This window comes from Calliopsis andreniformis, chromosome 3 (genome assembly GCF_051401765.1).
Source record: "Calliopsis andreniformis isolate RMS-2024a chromosome 3, iyCalAndr_principal, whole genome shotgun sequence".
Lineage (NCBI taxonomy): Eukaryota > Metazoa > Arthropoda > Insecta > Hymenoptera > Andrenidae > Calliopsis > Calliopsis andreniformis.
Window position 1 is genome coordinate 25,321,951 of NC_135064.1, and position 18,033 is coordinate 25,339,983.

The 18,033-nt window shown below is 44.6% G+C and overlaps 1 protein-coding gene across 3 annotated transcripts in view; it reads right to left on the reverse strand.

The window, feature by feature from the left end:
• Positions 1-364: 364 nt before the first annotated feature.
• The window catches only part of Mam (neurogenic protein mastermind), a 197,537-nt gene continuing 179,868 nt past the window's right edge, over positions 365-18,033 (reverse strand). For all 3 annotated transcript variants that reach the window (XM_076375347.1, XM_076375350.1, XM_076375349.1), the window contains exons 3-7: positions 10,340-10,672; positions 5,094-5,274; positions 2,256-2,558; positions 1,487-1,738; positions 365-600 (exon numbers count right to left, since the gene is read on the reverse strand). In XM_076375347.1, the coding sequence (XP_076231462.1) occupies positions 365-600; positions 1,487-1,738; positions 2,256-2,558; positions 5,094-5,274; positions 10,340-10,672 (1,305 nt within the window). The remainder of the gene's footprint in view (positions 601-1,486; positions 1,739-2,255; positions 2,559-5,093; positions 5,275-10,339; positions 10,673-18,033) is intronic.

Sequence of the window (18,033 nt, forward strand, 5' to 3'; positions counted from 1 at the left end):
TTGGCTAATTCAGTATCTGCAACCCTCTCGCGCGACGCAGCCACGATTACTATCTCCCCCTTTCTTTCGTCGAGGTGGATATCGAACCAGTCCATCATCCCTCACCGCCTGACACGACGATTACGTTCCACGCCGGTTCATCGATCTTTCGAGGAACTGTCAAACGTATCGACGCACGACGCGACGGAGGAGCTCGGCCGGCAGCGAAAATCTCGCGTTCGAACGAAAACCCCGGCGCTATCGTTGCGTGAGCGCGTGGGCGTACGTAGGGGGTGATCGATCCCGGATGCGCGTGTTTGCATGTTCGTTTTATAACCGGCCTGGGTGAAATCCGATTCCCGAATAGACCGCGAGAGGCGTGGCCTTACAGAATATCGAGGTTGAAGCCCGCCGTGGAGTCGAGGGAATTCAGGAGCTCCTGAGCGCTGAAGTTCGACGTGTCTCCAGTTGGGAGGTTCTCCAGAAATTCGAGGCTAAAGTCCGCCGCGGCCACCGACGGGTCTGTCGTGGTCGCCGCCGGCTGGGCGTGTTGTTGCTGCGGTAGACTGCGCACTCCTGGACTCCCTGCGCCGTATTGTTGATGAGGATGCAGCGGGGAACCTGGAAAACGATGGGCAAGGAAATTCTTAGTTACTGCTGATTATACAATTTTTTCCAATTTTTTTAAGGGTTTATGAAGGGTGTTTCTAAATATGTGGGACACTTTTGGAGAGTGGGTTCTAGGGACGAGGACAATGAAAGAGGTTTGTGTGCACACATGTTTGGAGACACTTTCTTAGACATGTTTTTTAGTTATTCGCTATGTTATGTTGTGCATGGTGTGATACTTTCTTTAAGAGCTATTATTGTGTGCCACTCGTTCAGGGGATTGGAACATCCCTGGGAGTAGTAGGGCCTTAAAGAGGATAGCGCATCGTTCAGGCAAGAAATGGGCCAGCATTTTACGCAATATACGCAATAAATGATAGTTTTCTTTTTTCTCTTTTCTTTTTCTTTTCTCGAATTTTTATATGACCGAAAGGGCAATGAGGAAACTTTCTTACGCTGGATAATCAGTTTTCTTGTTTTACTTGCCAAGAAATAATTGATCCCTCATGGCAAGAGGGAAAAACAGTTGAGAGAATTCATGAAATTCGAAGTGAAAGAATATTCAGTATCTAGATTAAAAACCAGGGTTCCTTCAATCTTCAACTCTATTCATTGATTTAAAACTGACATAAATAGATTTGTCAATCCTTCTTAATCATTTCAATTGAATTACTAGTAATTCATTTAATATACAAGACAGATGAAATAGAGGACAATAATAGATTACTCAATTTCAGCGAAGAATAAGATTGTAAAAGAAAGTCCCCCTTCTCAAACAAAAAGATATATTACTAAAACAATTACTTTATATTGAATCTTGTTTAATTTATGTGGTTTCCTGCAAAATGGCCAGGACTGCGCGAAGATGAAGCGATAGTATAATTATTGGCGAACTCACCAGTGCCAGTATTGCTGACAGAGCTGACTGATGAGGACTGCGACATTTGCATCTGCAGTGACATCTGATTATTACTCTGTTGCATGGCTAATGTCTGCTGCTGGTGTTGCTGCGACAGTAGCTGCTGCATCTGAGTGCTATTGGCCATACCGGAGCCAGCGATGCCTCCGCTCTGAGAGCGAATCAGCTGTTGATGCTGCATCTGCGCGGCGTTCATCTGCATGCCGCCCGTGCCGCCCATGCCGAAACCGCCTGCAAAAAGAATCGAGATAAAACAATTTAACCGTGAGATAATATCTCGACAATCGATGGCAATCCATTTTTCCTTCCAAGAATATTTACAAAATTCCTTTAAAGGATCAGTGGAGAGATTACTCGACCCCTTTTCTATTATTCAACCCCTCAAAGTGTTGAAACGAGGCTGTAAAATGTATTTCTATAAAAAGAAGGTGATTTTCTACCATAGAAGACTGATAATCTCCATTTAATTAATTCCACCTCGCGTTACAACACCATCTACATTATCCACACCGACTCCCCATCGACTCAAAAACCTATCGTTATGGCGATCCCTCGCGAAAGACACGTCTTGAAATTAAATTAAGGCGTACAAGGCACACGGGCACAATTTGCATTCCATTCAGCCGTATTAAGAGGCTAAGAAAAAATTAATCGCCACTAGCTTAACATCGGCCAGAACGCCCCTTCCTCGCACGAATTACCTCCGGTACAGGGGCATTACGGTGCGTAATACGCTTCGAACGCTTACCTTGGTGACCTTGTTGGTTGAATTGCGATCGCATCTGCGCCTGAAAGCCCTGCTGCTGCATCAGGACGTGTCGCCACTCCTGCTGGGCGCCGCGGCCCGCGATGCTGTTCCCAAGCCCGTCCGCTGGCCCGACGCTGACGTTAGGCGGCCGCTGATTATTAGTCCTAGGATATCCAAGACGTTGATGCATCTGATGCATCCCGCCAATGGCGGCCATACCGCCACCGCCCATGTACATGTTGCCACCGGCAGCATGCAACGCCTGTTGTTGCTGTTGCGCCATTTGCGGCCTCATCATCGGACCTATGGTGAGGAGACCGTCGGTGAAACATGTTAATAGCGTTGCAATTTACTCGCGATGCTTTCGTTTTACTGTATCAGGATGGGGCAATTTGTTAATTATATCTCGTGTTCGAGGTAAGGTTGGGGATACAGAGTAAGGGAGGTCTTCTGGGGAAATGAAGAGGTGGGGAAATTTCTAGCATGGGAGGGTGTTATTTGAAATTAGACATGGGCAGAATTTTGTTCAGGGGAGTAAAAGAATTCTAATGGTGACTATTTAAGTTAGTGGTCTTGGTCAGTGATTGTAGTTCTTGAAGTCAATTGTGAACTTCTGCAGTGGATTTTTATATAAAAAATGATTGAGTATATTTGAAGGAAATATTCTGCATATGTCTGGTCTGGTGTTCGACGACAGACGTCAGAAATTTGAAAGGACGATTCTACATGACAAAATGAGTCGAAAATCAAGAATGGTGAAACTGCGTCCAAAACTTGATTTCTGAGATATCAATTATTAGAAGAAAATGAAATGTGTCTGACTAGGCTTATTCTACTGGCAGCGTGCCTCAGTCAAGTGAAACGTCAGACGCACCGGTGTCAGTAGAATAAATCCTCAACTCAGACAGTCCACACGCATTTTAGGCGAAAATAAAGCCTCTTCACAACTTCATTCTTATTGATTCTTGTCTTATTTTGGCAAGTAGAATCCACTTCTTAAAAGAAACAGTTATGTACCCTACTTCAGTGGCCATCAATTTACAACCTCTTCAACTGAAAGGAACATCAAAATCTGTAGTAACTCAACAATGAATGAAAGAATCCTGCAAAGCATCACCTCAGTGACCCGTATCAAGAGACTCCAGATAAAGTACCCATCAAGATCAGCCAATCTCGTGTTTGGTCCCCTTCAAAAAAGGAAAACCCTTCCCATCCTGTTTCCTCTATTTGCTCGAGATCCCAGCGCACTCGTGACAGTCAGAATGCACGATTCAATCGAGGAGGATAATCATCGATCGCGAAGAAACGTCGTTTCATTGAAGGCAGCCAAATACACGCGAGGAGGATACGTGTATCAGCGAAGGAAACGCAGTGCAGTAATGCTCTGTGGATTTTCGTTTGGATAGAATCTTATGAAAGTAGCTCCAGGCAGATCGATAGGAGGTCTCCGTACGGTGGGTACGCTGTATAAGGATATTTACGAGTTCTCCTTCTCCCTCTCTCGTGTCTGTCGCCCTTTCCATCCAACTCGTGTTCTATCTCTGCCGCCCTTTCTTTCCTGCTGCTTCTGGAGCGGATCCAGCAGAGAGATCGGGTTCATTTCCCTCGAATGCTTGTCTAACCGATGGTTAAGAAGTGTGTAAACACTGTTCAAATGGACGCTGCTGAGGCTACAGACAAATATTTTTTCGCGATTATTCATCGTTTGCTTTTTTATCTACGATTAAATCGACTTTGGTGCTTCGATGCTATCCAACGTGAAAACGTTATCGTCAAGCTCAGCTACGATGTGAGAAATTTATTAGATAGCCTTTCCTCTTTAAATTGACTCCTGCCATTCTAGCTATTCGCAATGACGAGAGATATTCCTTTAACGCATCTACGAATGAAATAATCTATAGGAGAATCCGTCGAAGTTTCAACATCTCATAACATGACCTTTAATCTATCCTACAAAGAAGCTGGAATCAAGTATGTAACGACTGTTTTATCTTCGTGCAAACTGAAACCTGCATTGTAAACATACTCGAGCTTTGATTCAACACGAATCTAACGCCAAGATTTATTTGCTTGGAATCTATCCACGCTCTATTGATGCCTCTGCTATCTCCAACTGTCGTTCACCGTTTATCAGTTTATCCGACGATAACGAGAGGCGTAGGAAACGGTCGAGGGAAATCAGAGTCGGTATTGACGGTCGTCGCGCGGCGAGAGAGCGTTTCGACGGTAGATGAAAGAATCGATAGCAACGCCGAGTGCTCATTACCCTGAGTGCCTTCCGACTTCAACCGGCGCATATGAAAGTGATGTAGCGTCGCCACTTTCAGTGTACAAACCGAAACGGAAGAGTGGACCGCGCGCGCGCGTAGGCTTGCTTCATTTCCACCTCCTCGAGGGTACGCGTTCTCGTTTCCAAGCGTGATCACGGGAGTGACATTTTTTTAGGATTAAAACGCCACTGAGATTTAGCCACGCGTATTCAAATTCTCTAAGAAGATTCGTTAAGACTCGGCATATTTATTGAAAAACTTATATGAGAGACTTTGATTAAGGAAAGTTAAATAAAATGTTGAATATTAATACCTAAGAAGTGTTATCTTTTTCTGAAGTTCCATTTGAAAATTAAGAAAGAGATCTGTCGCAGAATTCACCACTGATCAGTCGCTATGGGCAAGCGAAAAGAGATCGGAAGAAGCAGCAATGACTGGGTCATGAAAATTCTATGAGTGGTCTGTATTATAATTTCTATCTTCTCATGGGACAGTATTCTACATTATGCATAGAGGAATTCGGACGAAGGAGAACGTGGTGGGGTCCTCGATGGTATCATGTACTAACCTGAAGGAGGCATAGGCTGTTGCGTAACCCTTCTCATGGGACCAGCACTGGGAAACCTCGCTTGCTGACCCATGCCAATACCAGCGTGCATCATTTGGGCCTGTGCCGCTGCTTTGTACTCGGGAGGCGGCGGTCTCACGCCTCCCATTCCTCCGGCCATGTGCTGTTGCTGTTGCATCACCTGCAAAATAGACAATGGATTTCAATTACTCGAAACCTGCTGTTTCGTACGTTCCTTCAACGATAATCTAAATATCTATCCTATTATTGCAAATCGTCCATGAGAACATGCAGTTACATATCGGTTGAACTGTCGATCCAGGAACCTAGCTTTTCGAATTTCGATTAGAGTTCTAGTTTTCAGAGCTAATGGATGCTCTTCCTTTTGGAGGTGTCGGGGTAAACCATTTTCAACAAGTCAAAAATAAAGCAATAAAGGATATCGAGGATGAATTAAGATAAATGTACTATAGGGTTACGAGACGTTAGCTCACTACCTGCAAACTGAAGCGTCCAAGGGAAAGGAGAATCATCCACTGACATTGCAGAGAAAAAATTACTACGCATCGATTTTGACGTACTGGCGAAGCTGGTCACCTGACAGTTTTCAAGTCAATACATCAAAATCGATGGGCGTAGTTATTTCTCCGCGATGCAAGTGGATGATTCACCTGTCCCCCTGTCGTTTCAGTTTGCAGGTAGTGAGGCAACATCTCGTAACCCTATATTATCTCCACTGACAAACCTATCCGTACGATACGTTTCAATAAGAATACAATCGATTTCAAACTGTATTGTGCACGAGTTTTAACAAGTACTTGTTGGTTTGAAGCAACTCGTGCACCAATTTCGTAAATAAGTCTGCTCGTTTCCTTAAGGACCGCCAGGCTGTCTGAGATGAGTTTATAAACCAAGCTCAGGTGACGAGATAATGCCCAAGGAGGTTTGTCAAGCCCGATAGAAGATTACATTGCGCACTCTATCGCGGAATATGCTAGCGAAAGGGCATCTAGAGACAAGACAGCAACTACGTTTTAAATAAATTACTTCTACAGTATGAAATGATTCAGGGCCCTTTACTAAGGAAAACGCGATGGAAGTAAGGTGAAGGTGCAATTAGGAGGAAAGCGGTTGTCCACTATCTCCGGTTGCCTTTCCGCGTTGCTGTTTTCATTGTCGCCGCTTTCGTTCGACAAGCTTTCGTCGCGGCCGCGTAACACCAGGAAGTGGAAATGCAATCTGCACGGTGGCTTGTGCAACGACACCGATGGTCGAGAAACTTCCGTGGTCGCGCGCCGCCTCGACGACAATGCGGCCTGTAACGGCGAATCATCGATGCGTGCTGTGAGCCTAGTCGCAATTATTCCTTTGAAATCTGCGCGAGCCTTTCTAACTCGCTTCTATATCACTGTCTGTGCCCTACCAGCCGAATCTACTGCGCCCATTTCAACGGGATTATCTGGTCGTTGCTGAAGGCTTTAGCAGGCGAGAAATTCGAGGATCGTATTGAGGGGTACTCTGTTACAGTAATTGCTATTAGTGATTATGTATAGATATTATTTTTCCAAGATTAAGGAATATAAGTTTTGAAATTTTTGGATGCTTAAATAGCTACCTTTTTGTGCTTTGGAATATTCAAATTTTTTATTTAACATTTTTTCAGTGTTTTTTATGTAGGTATTGGTTTCAAACTTCTGTACCTCAACTTCTGGGAGTCTTTATTTAATTTCGGGGGAATTCTACTTTGGTATTAAAGATACTAGAGAATTTTTTTATTCTTTTGGAAAGAGATGATAATTGGTAAGAGTTTGAGTTTGGTCGTTTTTGACGTGAGCCCTTTAATTAAGAGTAAGATATGAGAACTGCGACAAAAGAAAACGAGCTATCACTACACGACTCATTTTTCACACTTTCAGCTCAAACCTTATATCGAACCACAATTTTACAAGTAACCCAGAAATAAAAGATTCAAGTAAAATAAGGTATATCGATAAACTAGTCCAGAGGCTAAAACTGTAATTTGGAAACTAAAACTTCGAGGAACTTCCACGAACAAGTATGTCCATTCCCAACGACGTCGATCAAGGATTCCGGGATCCCAGAGTTCCTCGAACTCGCTGAAACGGAGCATCCAGCATCAAGTTGCTCGTTAACGATCCCAATAGATTAAAATAGATACGGGGCTGCCCATCGGGTCAATCCAGCAATTTCGTTATCTTGATGTCTCCTTGGGGTAAGCATCGATCGATCACGCGTTCGCTTTCCACCGTGCGTTCTCATGTTCTTGCGCGGCGATGCACGTAAGAGCGTGAAAAACGAGAAAGAACCGCATGGAGAAACGTGGAGGGACGAGAGATGCGAAAACGGAAGATCGAGGTTGGCGAGGGATGACTAACCAATTGCGCGAAACCCACAATTAGTAACTGGAACACGATCAGAGAGTTGGCTTCGATACCTTAACGTCGTTAAAGCAGTACTTGTATGATAACTGAGTCATTCGTTAATAAATCGTGCCGTACATTCGCGAGCGACGTGACTGCAACCGCGAACAACGTAAGGATCTGCGAATGGCCGACAATATTGCAGTCTTCGTCGAACAGGTTTCAATTTTTGCGCAGGCAACTTTGTAAGAGAAAATTGATAAGTCTCCTTCTTCGAACGTATTACACGCTGCTTTGGTTCTTTTTCGATGACCGGAGAAAATGATATACGCTGATTAAACAAATGAGGGGTTCGTTTATGGGGAATTCTGGTGGAACGCATGAAATATGGTGAACGAAACGTGTAGCTACTGTGTATTTACTGAGGGGAGTGTTTGATTTCGAGATTTAATAATGTAAACGGAGATGTGTCTCTTTACGACCAATCTTCTCTTACGCTTTTCATTTTTTATGATTAATATACCGGCTCTATATCATTATTCAATTTTAAATAGAAATGTTCAACCTTCGTAAGCAATCTGAGTCGTTGAAGGCACGAGCAAATTGCACGTATCTCAAGCTGTTTATTACATTTTTTTCATCGAAAAAAATTTGAAACACCTAACTTAAAAAAACAGTTACATAATGTAGTAATATTTTTGATCAATATTTTACAATTATTTAAAACCTTTCAAAGCTTAAAGCAATGAAAAAACGTATGAGCCTACGGAGAGGTAATAATCTTTTGACTTACAGAATTATTAAAAAATGGTTAACTTAAGAATTAAATAAAATTAATCGATTGTGTACCATAAACCCCAAAAATAATTACATCATCGAAGATTTCGAACGAGAGGAAGGTTTACATATTATGGAATAAACAAAACTTGTACGACACGTCACGTTAGGATCTCAAGAGACGCTTAATTCAATTCTTTGGCGATTTGTTCAATGACGCGGTGGAAGAACGGTGTCTGGGGGAATAATTCGTGGAAGGCGGCGACTCAGTGACTGTAATTGGGGCTCGCGGACACAGTTTCTTCGGATGCAAATCGGGAATGCATAAAAGATGAATACTGGTGTCGGGGCGAGATGTAAATGACTGCATGCAAATGTTGACTGATTGCAAAGTTGAGGGCCGTTACATTATACCTTCGACGTGATCTGGAACAACATCGCGATAGAAAACAACGTCCCCCTTTCCGCCGACGACACAAGGGACGAGGAAGTTTACGCCATTAAAAATTGAAGGCCCTAAACGACGCAGCGCGGTGGGTGAAGGGTGTGAAAAATAATTTGCGTAGAATGTAGAACTTTAAAACAAACGGGACATACTAATGCATGTGGCAGAAAAACATTTTGCTGGACTATTTATAAAAGAATGAAAAAAAAATATATATATATATATATAATAATGTATAACCTTATTTTTTCTTACTTAACGCTGAATAATACTAACAAAATGTATGAATAAACGTTATTTATGGTAATTATATACTATCCTTAAAAACAGATATCTATGTATAAACCTTGGACTTTCGAATGTGAATTCATAAATTTATTTCCTACGATTATATGTTAATTTCGAATAGCATTCTACTATAATCAATTATTCTTTAAAGTAATCAAGATGGAATGAATATAAAACTCTGTGAAAATGATGTTGAAGGAAAAGTTCCTCCGACTTCTGTAAGCTAACAGCAAAGAAAGAATGAATGTACTCGCGTAACGATAAAACCATAAGCATCTAACGTCACGAAACCTCGCAAGAGCTCGAGTTCTCGTGACCAAATAGATTTGCAAGTATAAGAAGAGAGGAAAGCAAAGGCAGTCATGTAGCGATATTATTCGTCGTCGCATTTCCCTCGGAAGTGCACGGGCGAGCGCAGATTTCCCGGCTACAGAAAAAGTTTCCATTCATTGTTCCGCGGCTCCCTAGAAGAAGCTCGTCCTATTTGCGTCGCTCCTTTCAGCGGCAGAAGTTGCAAAGGACTCGCGATACCTGTTGCTCGCGAGGCCAGCGTCGCGGGAACGACTCAGCCGACGGATACCGAACTTAATGTTTCGGATAATGCACCACCGACGTTATCGCCTCGCGATCTTTCGTCGAGGTGCTTGATAATCGTACGATCGCCCCTCTCGAGGAAGAAGTTCCAGGAAATGCTAGGTCGTTCGCGTCAATCGTCTATTGGGGAAATCGATGCGTTCGAATCGGGATGTCGACGAAACGAAAACGGAAACGAATCGATTCGTTCTGTGTCACGGTGAAGGGAAGATCAAGCTGCATTGTGTTGGGTTGGTGTACATTCCCGCTCAAGAATAGTAGAAGACTTAGATGCTACTATGTTTAATGACTTTTAGCTTTGGAATGCATCTAAATTATTTATATTAAACAGCTACTTTTTTTGTTGAGAATTTTCTAACTTAAATAGAAAAGGAGCAAGATTCGAGAGGACGAATCTTCTAATGAAAGTAAGGAATTATTCCAGAATGCATTGGCAATCGTCAATCTCTTAAGCATTATCCGAATATAAATACAATTACAGTGGACTGTAATTAAAAGATAAAGGGTTCGTTAGAAAGAAAGTGAAATAATCGTAAATATCCCGTGACTCTGACGCTATCATCGAGATCAGCGTTAAAGCTCCTCGGATTAACTTCATTTTCCCAGTAAAAGCTGAATTCCATTTCTAATCATCTCATTATCACAGGTGATCATTGTTCACCGCCATTAAGTAATTAAACCATAAACCACGTTCACGCCCTCGAGTGTGATGAACATGAAACCTCCGAGCAATCGATAGTAAAATGCTAATGAGAACGTACCTGGGCACGCATCAACTGCTGTTGCTGAAGGAGCTTAACATGTTGATGTTGATCCACCTGGTTGGGCGGCACTTGCTGAGGATGACTTCGGGCACCAGCGGCGCCAGCAGGCTGAGGAACAGCACCAGCAGTGGCTGCGGCTGCTCGTTGCCTCAGACTTTGCTGAGTGAAGTTGATGGTCTGAGACTGCGAGACTGAACAGTAGGTGTCGTTTTGTCCTCCTGGTCCTGATTGATTTTGCGTTTGCTGGTTGAAGTACATGCCCTGTTGGGCTGCCACCGACACACCAGGTTTCAGATCGCCCGTGAGCTGCATGTGCTGGCCAGCGGACACCTGTAACAGGGGAACAGAGGTTTTGATTAGTTTAGGGTAGGTAGTAATTAGTCTTTGAGGTAATACTGTGTTGTGGTTGGTAGTAACCTATGGGGAGTGGGCTTAGAAATGTTAGGATAAGGCTGTTTGGTGGGGGACTATTGTCAGGGCCACTACTGGATCTATAATTAGGATTATTAGATCTTCAGATATTGGGGTGGGAATTATTGGATGTAGAGCAAGTGTACTTACAGATATTGAACTTGGGGGTAATAGAACTTGAAAGGTGAGGTCTGAATCTGTTGGACATAGGGTAATTGTATTTAAAAGTATACAATTAAGGTCTGAGCTGTCAAAGCAAGAGTTATTAGACATCGTGTCTTGAGACGTAGGTTCATTGGACCTAGAATCACTCTATTTAAAACTATTTAGATTTTAAGGTACTGAACTTAGGACTAGTGGATCTAGAGTATCTGAACCTGGAACAACTATATTTAGAGCTATTCTATCAAAGCTTCACCAAAACTATTTTACCAAATTTCAAATAATCTACAGGTGTCATAGAACCCTCAGCTCCTAATTCAATTTCCACCCACGACGAATGACATGCATAAAAGATACCCTGCTCTAGCAGCGATATTATCACCGTTTCAACTCTGTCAACGCAGCAAACACGCATACCGAACGCTAGTAAGTTTTATCATCCACTCCAATTGGCCACGATCCCCTTCAGCTCTACACGCGATATGATTCGCCATGTTATAATATGATCCACGATCGAAGGTAGATCGGGCGGTGCTTTACGTAGAGGTAACAGAGAGCCGAACAACAGCTCGCCACGGGCGGGCTGGAATTCGGTTTCCGGCAAAAAAGCAGCGGACAAGTGGCGACTATTGTCCTGTCGTCGCTCGGTATCGTAGGCAATGATACAAAATGGCTACCGTTCTTCAATATCTCATCCAGCGGCCCTCTGCCAAAGGGAGAAAGGGTCGAGGGGGGAAGAATAAGGCACGACAGAGGCATGGTACGGCTTCGATGACTCTTGACCCCTGGGCAATCGAGTCGCTGTAATCTAGTCCGAGTTTTTGCCTTCCCCGCTGCCTTCGTCCATTCGAATGAATGCCGAGCCACTCAATGGGTTCCTCTAACGAGGTTATATCGTGGATTAGGAGCAGTAGTGCATCAGGATTTATGAATTTAGTAGGACTCCAGTTGGACAATGTCGTTTGCTTTCATTCGAGAATAAAGATTCAGAGGCATCGAAGGAACAGCTTGAGATACTTCATAAACGTTCCCAAGTCTCCTGAAACACCTCGACGATTTTTACTATCGCGCAAAAATGCGTCGAAGACGTTCGAGGAGACCTTCGATCCATATTTAGAACCGAACGAGCCGAAGATTTGATATCTATAGAAGACGATCGGGGCTTGGCTCGATTATGCACAGCCAGTGCACGCGCTCGAGACCTTGTGACACTTAGGCAGCGCTGGTCATAAGTCGTTCGCTGTAATAACGCGACGACGACGGCGAGGTACCAGATCGGCAATCTCCATACAGTGCGTACGAACAAAGGACTGCGCCAGAGACGACCAATAAGTGGTCCGAGGCCAAGGAGGAACGTCGCATGCTCTTATTATTCGACGTTTCGCGATAGAAATTCCCTTGAGGACGGAGACGGTCTTCGTCATTTGGTTGTAATCGGGTCGACTATAAATTGATTCGCATTACGTCGCGTATTTTACATCGATAATGAGATTCCTCTTTGATCTTTACTTGCCATCTAGTCACACTGTTTTCCACTGTCTAATTGTTATTCCTTCGCTGAGGGATTCCTTCGTGACACAAAAGGAAGGCAGATTTTGCTGTTTTTGCTGGCTCTCTGGGGTGAATTGTTTCCAAAAACAGTGCCAAGGTACTCAGTTATAGACATCGTTTCCTGACTTTTAAGACAAATTATTCTCTAACAGATAGGCGATTTTAATTCACTAAATTGTAATAAAAACATTTTGAAAATTTGAGTGTCAAAAAACTTGAATATTTGGATATCAAAAAATTAAAATATTTGAACATTTAGGCAAGTGTTCAAAAATTGAAATGAATAGCACTAACTTTAAATATTCAAAAATTTGGAAATTCGGAATGAACATCATTAAATAAATTAAAAAACAATGGTCCTATCCGAGAACAATACCCTAAGACTCCTGCTCCTTCTCCCACACTCACATCCACCGACCATCCCAAAGTAATTCCAAGTTCCAAGCAATCGTCAAAAGCAGAGGTTAGCTAAGGCCGAGCACGTAGCTCGCGTCTAGCGTCCTCGCGAGCACGTAAACGAGCGAGGCGAGTTACGTGTTTGCGCGGAGGGCTAGGCTGCCGTGACACCAGGGGCTTTTAGTTATGACGCCTAAAGGAGAAACCTAGTCCTGGGCCAGGTCGCGCATAATTAGCCTAAATCACGGCAGGGCGTCCCGCTGGGAGCTTCTGCCCGCGACATCTGCATAGCACGTGTCTTGTTATCTCCTCGCCGAGGGTTGCGGAGTTTTGGCGAAACCGCGGCGTACAGAGAGAGAAAGAGAGAGAGAGAGAAAGAGAGAGACAGTCGAATGGTAGCTTCCGTGGACCAAGACGCCCTGAACAGACCATTCGGACGGGAATACTAATATGGAGAGAGGCTTGGAGGCCTTCTATGGGACGCGGGACACTTTAACGCTCTCTAGGCTACCTGAGACGCTGCTGACGTCCATTTTATTCCCTCCTCTGCGTGTCCTTCTTGTTCCACTCGTTGTTCGCGTGGGAAGATTGCTGTGGTTAATGCGTTCGCCGCGTTCGGTGCACTTACTCGGGGCTTCTGGCTATGGTTCACATGGGATCCAAAAGGAGTCGGTGTTAGGAGGGGTTAAACGCCTGGATATCGTACGGCTGTGACATCCACTTGGGAAAAATGGGCGTGAGGTTGCTTCCTCCGATGTGGATGAGGGATACCTAATAAGGGCAATCTTGGAAATTACTTTGGGATCGAGGGTTAGGAATATTTTATGCTGGAATTCCAGCGAAGAGTATTTTATCTTAATAAAATAGATAAAATATCCTTGAGCAAATATTCTTAACCCTGTATAACAAAAAGTTATGAATAATCAAAATTCGATTCATAGTCAACGTGAAATCTCGCTGCAGTAGATTTTCATCTTAAACTTCTGAAACTCCAAGCACGAACATTTTCTCTAATTAAAGATCTGCACCACGATCCCAGAAGATCCTCCAATCTCAGAAGAAATTTAACTATAAAATCGATCTTCAGCCATCGTTCCCCATTTTTAGCGCGACAAGAGAGACGTTAGACAGAAGCGAGAATATTCGCGCGTCAAGGAGCAGATAATGGATCGAGAACAAAAGGCGCGATATATCTGTAGGCAAGGTGCAGGAGCGATTTTCATGAATCGAGTATTCGAGGGATTTCCAATCACGATACAGCGCAATCAAGCACCGTTAATGACGGCACTGCCATTAGCGATCGGCGTGTTCCTCGAACGATTCCAGCGTGCCTCTATGGAACAACTTATCGATCGAATGTCCAAAGAGGGAGGGAGAAGGCTGCCATAAACGCGTATCGGCGGTGGCATGCGTTGCAGTCGCCAGAGGCCCCGCAATGTGTGCTCGCATAATCGCCGTCTTCGACTACTATGTAACTATGCGCGCTGGCCTACCTGCGCGCAGGAACGGGTTACCGAACCTGTTACCCAGCGATATTTGCGGTAGGTATATCGAGTATCTGAAATTAGAGATCGTGTCAGATATTAATTAATAATTACACGAGCTGTTAGTGCCGTCTCGTGTAATTAATAATATCCATCCGAGGCGAAGCGATTGCGAGTCGCTGCCACCGGCCCGCGTTATCGATCCCCCCAAAACGCGTACACGTATTTGCGCGTTTCCTGACATGAAGGATGCTCTCGTTGCCCCTTTCGTTCTCGCTACTCGACGCGATTAATTGTCACTCGTTTCAGTGGATCGATGCGTGTGATTTTAGAAACCGATGGCCGAAGGCTTCATTGCTTTCAGTCGGTCTGGGATTATTTAATGAGCACCTACGCTACTAAAGTAGAATATGTGAAGAATATCTTTAGAGTATTTGGAGTAGACTGACCCAAGAAACGTAAGTATCTGGAATAATTGAGACACTCAGGGTATGTTAGATCTTAATAACAGCACAAGAGAACTCAGTTTCACCGAAAAGACTTAGAAATTGTAGAATTCTAAAATGTAGCAGTGACTCTATCAGTTCTTAAGTTCCTGTAATGTGACAAGTGACTGAAAAGGTACCACTATCCAGCTGTCATACCTTTCTATTGACACATCTCAGCAATCAGTGACCAACCGATTAATTTCATCCTCATAACATCGACAGGACAAGCAGAAATTATTCGTCATGGCGGAACGAAAATTACTAGGCTGAGCGGTCTGGCAACTCTATCGAGCAGGAACAGGGCGTGCAGGTCGTCGAGCTGCAATACGGCACGGATGAAAGCGTGGCTAACGCGGGGTATAAATCCATCGTCATTAGAGTGTTGCACAGAAGCGCGAGGCTGAACGACACGTACCTCTACACACGGCGGAGGCCGTGACTCACGCGTCCGCGAGGAATCGCAGTGCTGGCTAATATCGCGATGCGGTAATCGCTAATCATAGCGCTGCTGCCTGTTAAGCTCCACCAAGCGAGCGCAGTCTTATGAATACGCTCGTCGAGAGATATACAGTGGGATGAGAATTTAGAAAGCTTCCACTCTGGGTTTCTGGCGATTCGATTGTTATCGAGAAGGAAAATGAGAGAGAAATGTCTTCAATTTGATCCTTTACGATTTTAATCCTCTTATAAGGGTGGTCTATATGTAGATATTTGGGGCAGAGACTCTTAGAGACAGTGTTCAAAATACAGATGCTTTTTTAATTCCTCAAAGTGGTGAATATTGTAACCGTGGCTCTAAGTATTAAGACGTTTATAGACCTATGGTCCACATGTGGGTCAAGACAACCTGGAATGACGATTCCTCATATCCCTTCGATTCTAGCAGAATTTTATATCAAAAAAATGTGTAGATCATGATGATTCAAGAAAGACACTCTCCAACCCATCGCTAGCATAATACTAAAACCAGATAATAGTCACGATTGTGTCTCAACAGAACAGCTTCAAAACTCAGGATCCATTCGCATGAATCACCCCGAGAGTCTCGCTAAAAATAGTCCCCGCGTTCACAAAATATGCTCACGACTTTGACCTACGCGGTTGCTCCACGCTGATCCAAACGACCAAATTCTGATCGACGCCCCAGAAGCGCGAAGCGTCTTCAACGATCACCTGAAACGAACTCCCTCATTTCAGCGAGTATCCGCGAGCACGGAAAGCGACCAGTCTATCCGCGAGAAGCAACCGGCTTGTACGAGGCGAGCAACGCTGGTCTAATGACCCGCGAAACCGTAATAAAACTTCTCGAGGAAACCCGACGCTGCGGCGCGGCGCGCAAACATCGGCGCGCAACGAAAAGAAGCAAGACCGCGCACGCCAGCGTGTTTATTCTCCGGTGGTGTACTGGAGAACCACTGGAACGTTTCTCGCTGGAAGCAGCGCGTCGTGGGTTCGGGGTTACTCGCGAATGAGAGAGGAATGGCATGCATCTTGAGTCGAGGCGGCTGTGACCTTGAGATGAACACCTTCTGACGGAGAATCCCGACTCGTTGCAACGAGAAATCCGAGGTGCATCGCGTGCGAGAACCCGCAAGAGACGGAGATAGCTAATCCGCCGCTCGCATCGATGCCCAGGGGAAGGGTGCGCGCGATTGCGTGGCAGGAAGAGGTTTCCACGGCGTCTGAGACCAAGGAGAACGGCCTGAAGAGGTGAGAGGGGAAAGTGAGTGAGTGAGTGAGTGAGTGAGTGAGTGAGTGAGTGAGTGAGTGAGTGAGTGAGTGAGTGAGTGAGTGAGTGAGTGAGTGAGAGAGAGAGAAGGGCGAAGGGACGAATGGAAGGAAGAGGGAAAGGAAGCAAAAGCAAGAGAGGACTCTGCGGGCGAGTCGTGCGAGTCTCCGCGGACGGTGACCTCCACCCCCACCCCCACCTCCACCCCGCGTGCCACTCGGTACACAGTCAGCGCGATGCTACCACCGACACTGGCATCACTACCGCGACGAGCGCAACGCCACCACCAACGATAGCCTCCGCAGCTGACTGATGGCCAGGGATGGGATCGAGGATCGCCCAGAAGGTGACTCTGAACTTTTAGGACGCTGGGTTAGGTGGAAATCAAGACAATTATGGTAGTGTAGCCCATTTTAGGGACCGTTGTTGTCTCAGTAATCACTAGAAAGGGAGTCTCAAAGGAGGTTTCAAAGATAGAGGTGGTTTTGATACGGAAGTGATGTTGACGGTCTGACTGGTTATGGTAGAATCTCCTTCCTATGGTCCACCTTTTCTGTGTTTAGATATGCCAACGTAGGTGTTCTGATGATCTTGTTTTAATAATCGAGTAAAGGTAATTGCACGCGAGATTAGAGACTCGTCACTAATTCTTAGACAGAGTGACACAGGGTCATGCAGAGTCTGCGAAATATCCCTCTTACCCTTGTACGATCTTGTCTGTCAAGCTACCACCTCCTCACAGAATCTACTTGGTTATTACTACCAAGCACTATACTAGGTACTTTCCTTCCCTGCAATCACTACCATAATATGAAGAAGACAATCCATTTCCATGACTAATCAGGATACTAATAATCTTCCTAGGACTTGTAACTCCTTCACAAGCTTAACAAAAGTTGATTACCATCTTCAAGAATATTTATCCCAACTATTGAAATGATCAACCTACGTAGTTGATCTCGCAAGGGAGCACAGAAGCATCGGTATTTCTATCCTCTGAGGCACTAGCAGCTCTCTAAATGGCCGCTGGGCAACGGACAGGAAACTACGAACATCGCAGCAGAATAATCCGGTCGAAAAGTTAACACCGTAGAACAATGGCGTACTTGGTGCTACTACGGTGTAATCCCTTTTCGTCTGGCGAGAACGCCGAAAGACGAGTGAAAGAAACGAGGAACACCGTCGAGAGGATCCCTGATGCTCCATACAACCGGAAGCTCTGAACAGCGCGCAACGAACTCGCCCGACGTTCATCTCCTAATACGATCCTAGTTTTTGCCCAGGTTCCTTTGACTGTACAAATATGAACAACACATTATTAACATTTCACGAAAGATTTTCGTTCTGAACGGATTCCTGCCGGATGCTGAAGGGATCCGGAGATGGAGAATCCTCGCTTCTCTTATTTCTGATTGCTCGTGGAGACTATCCTCGTCAGAATTTCCTCGGACTTCCCGAAAGAGAAATTCA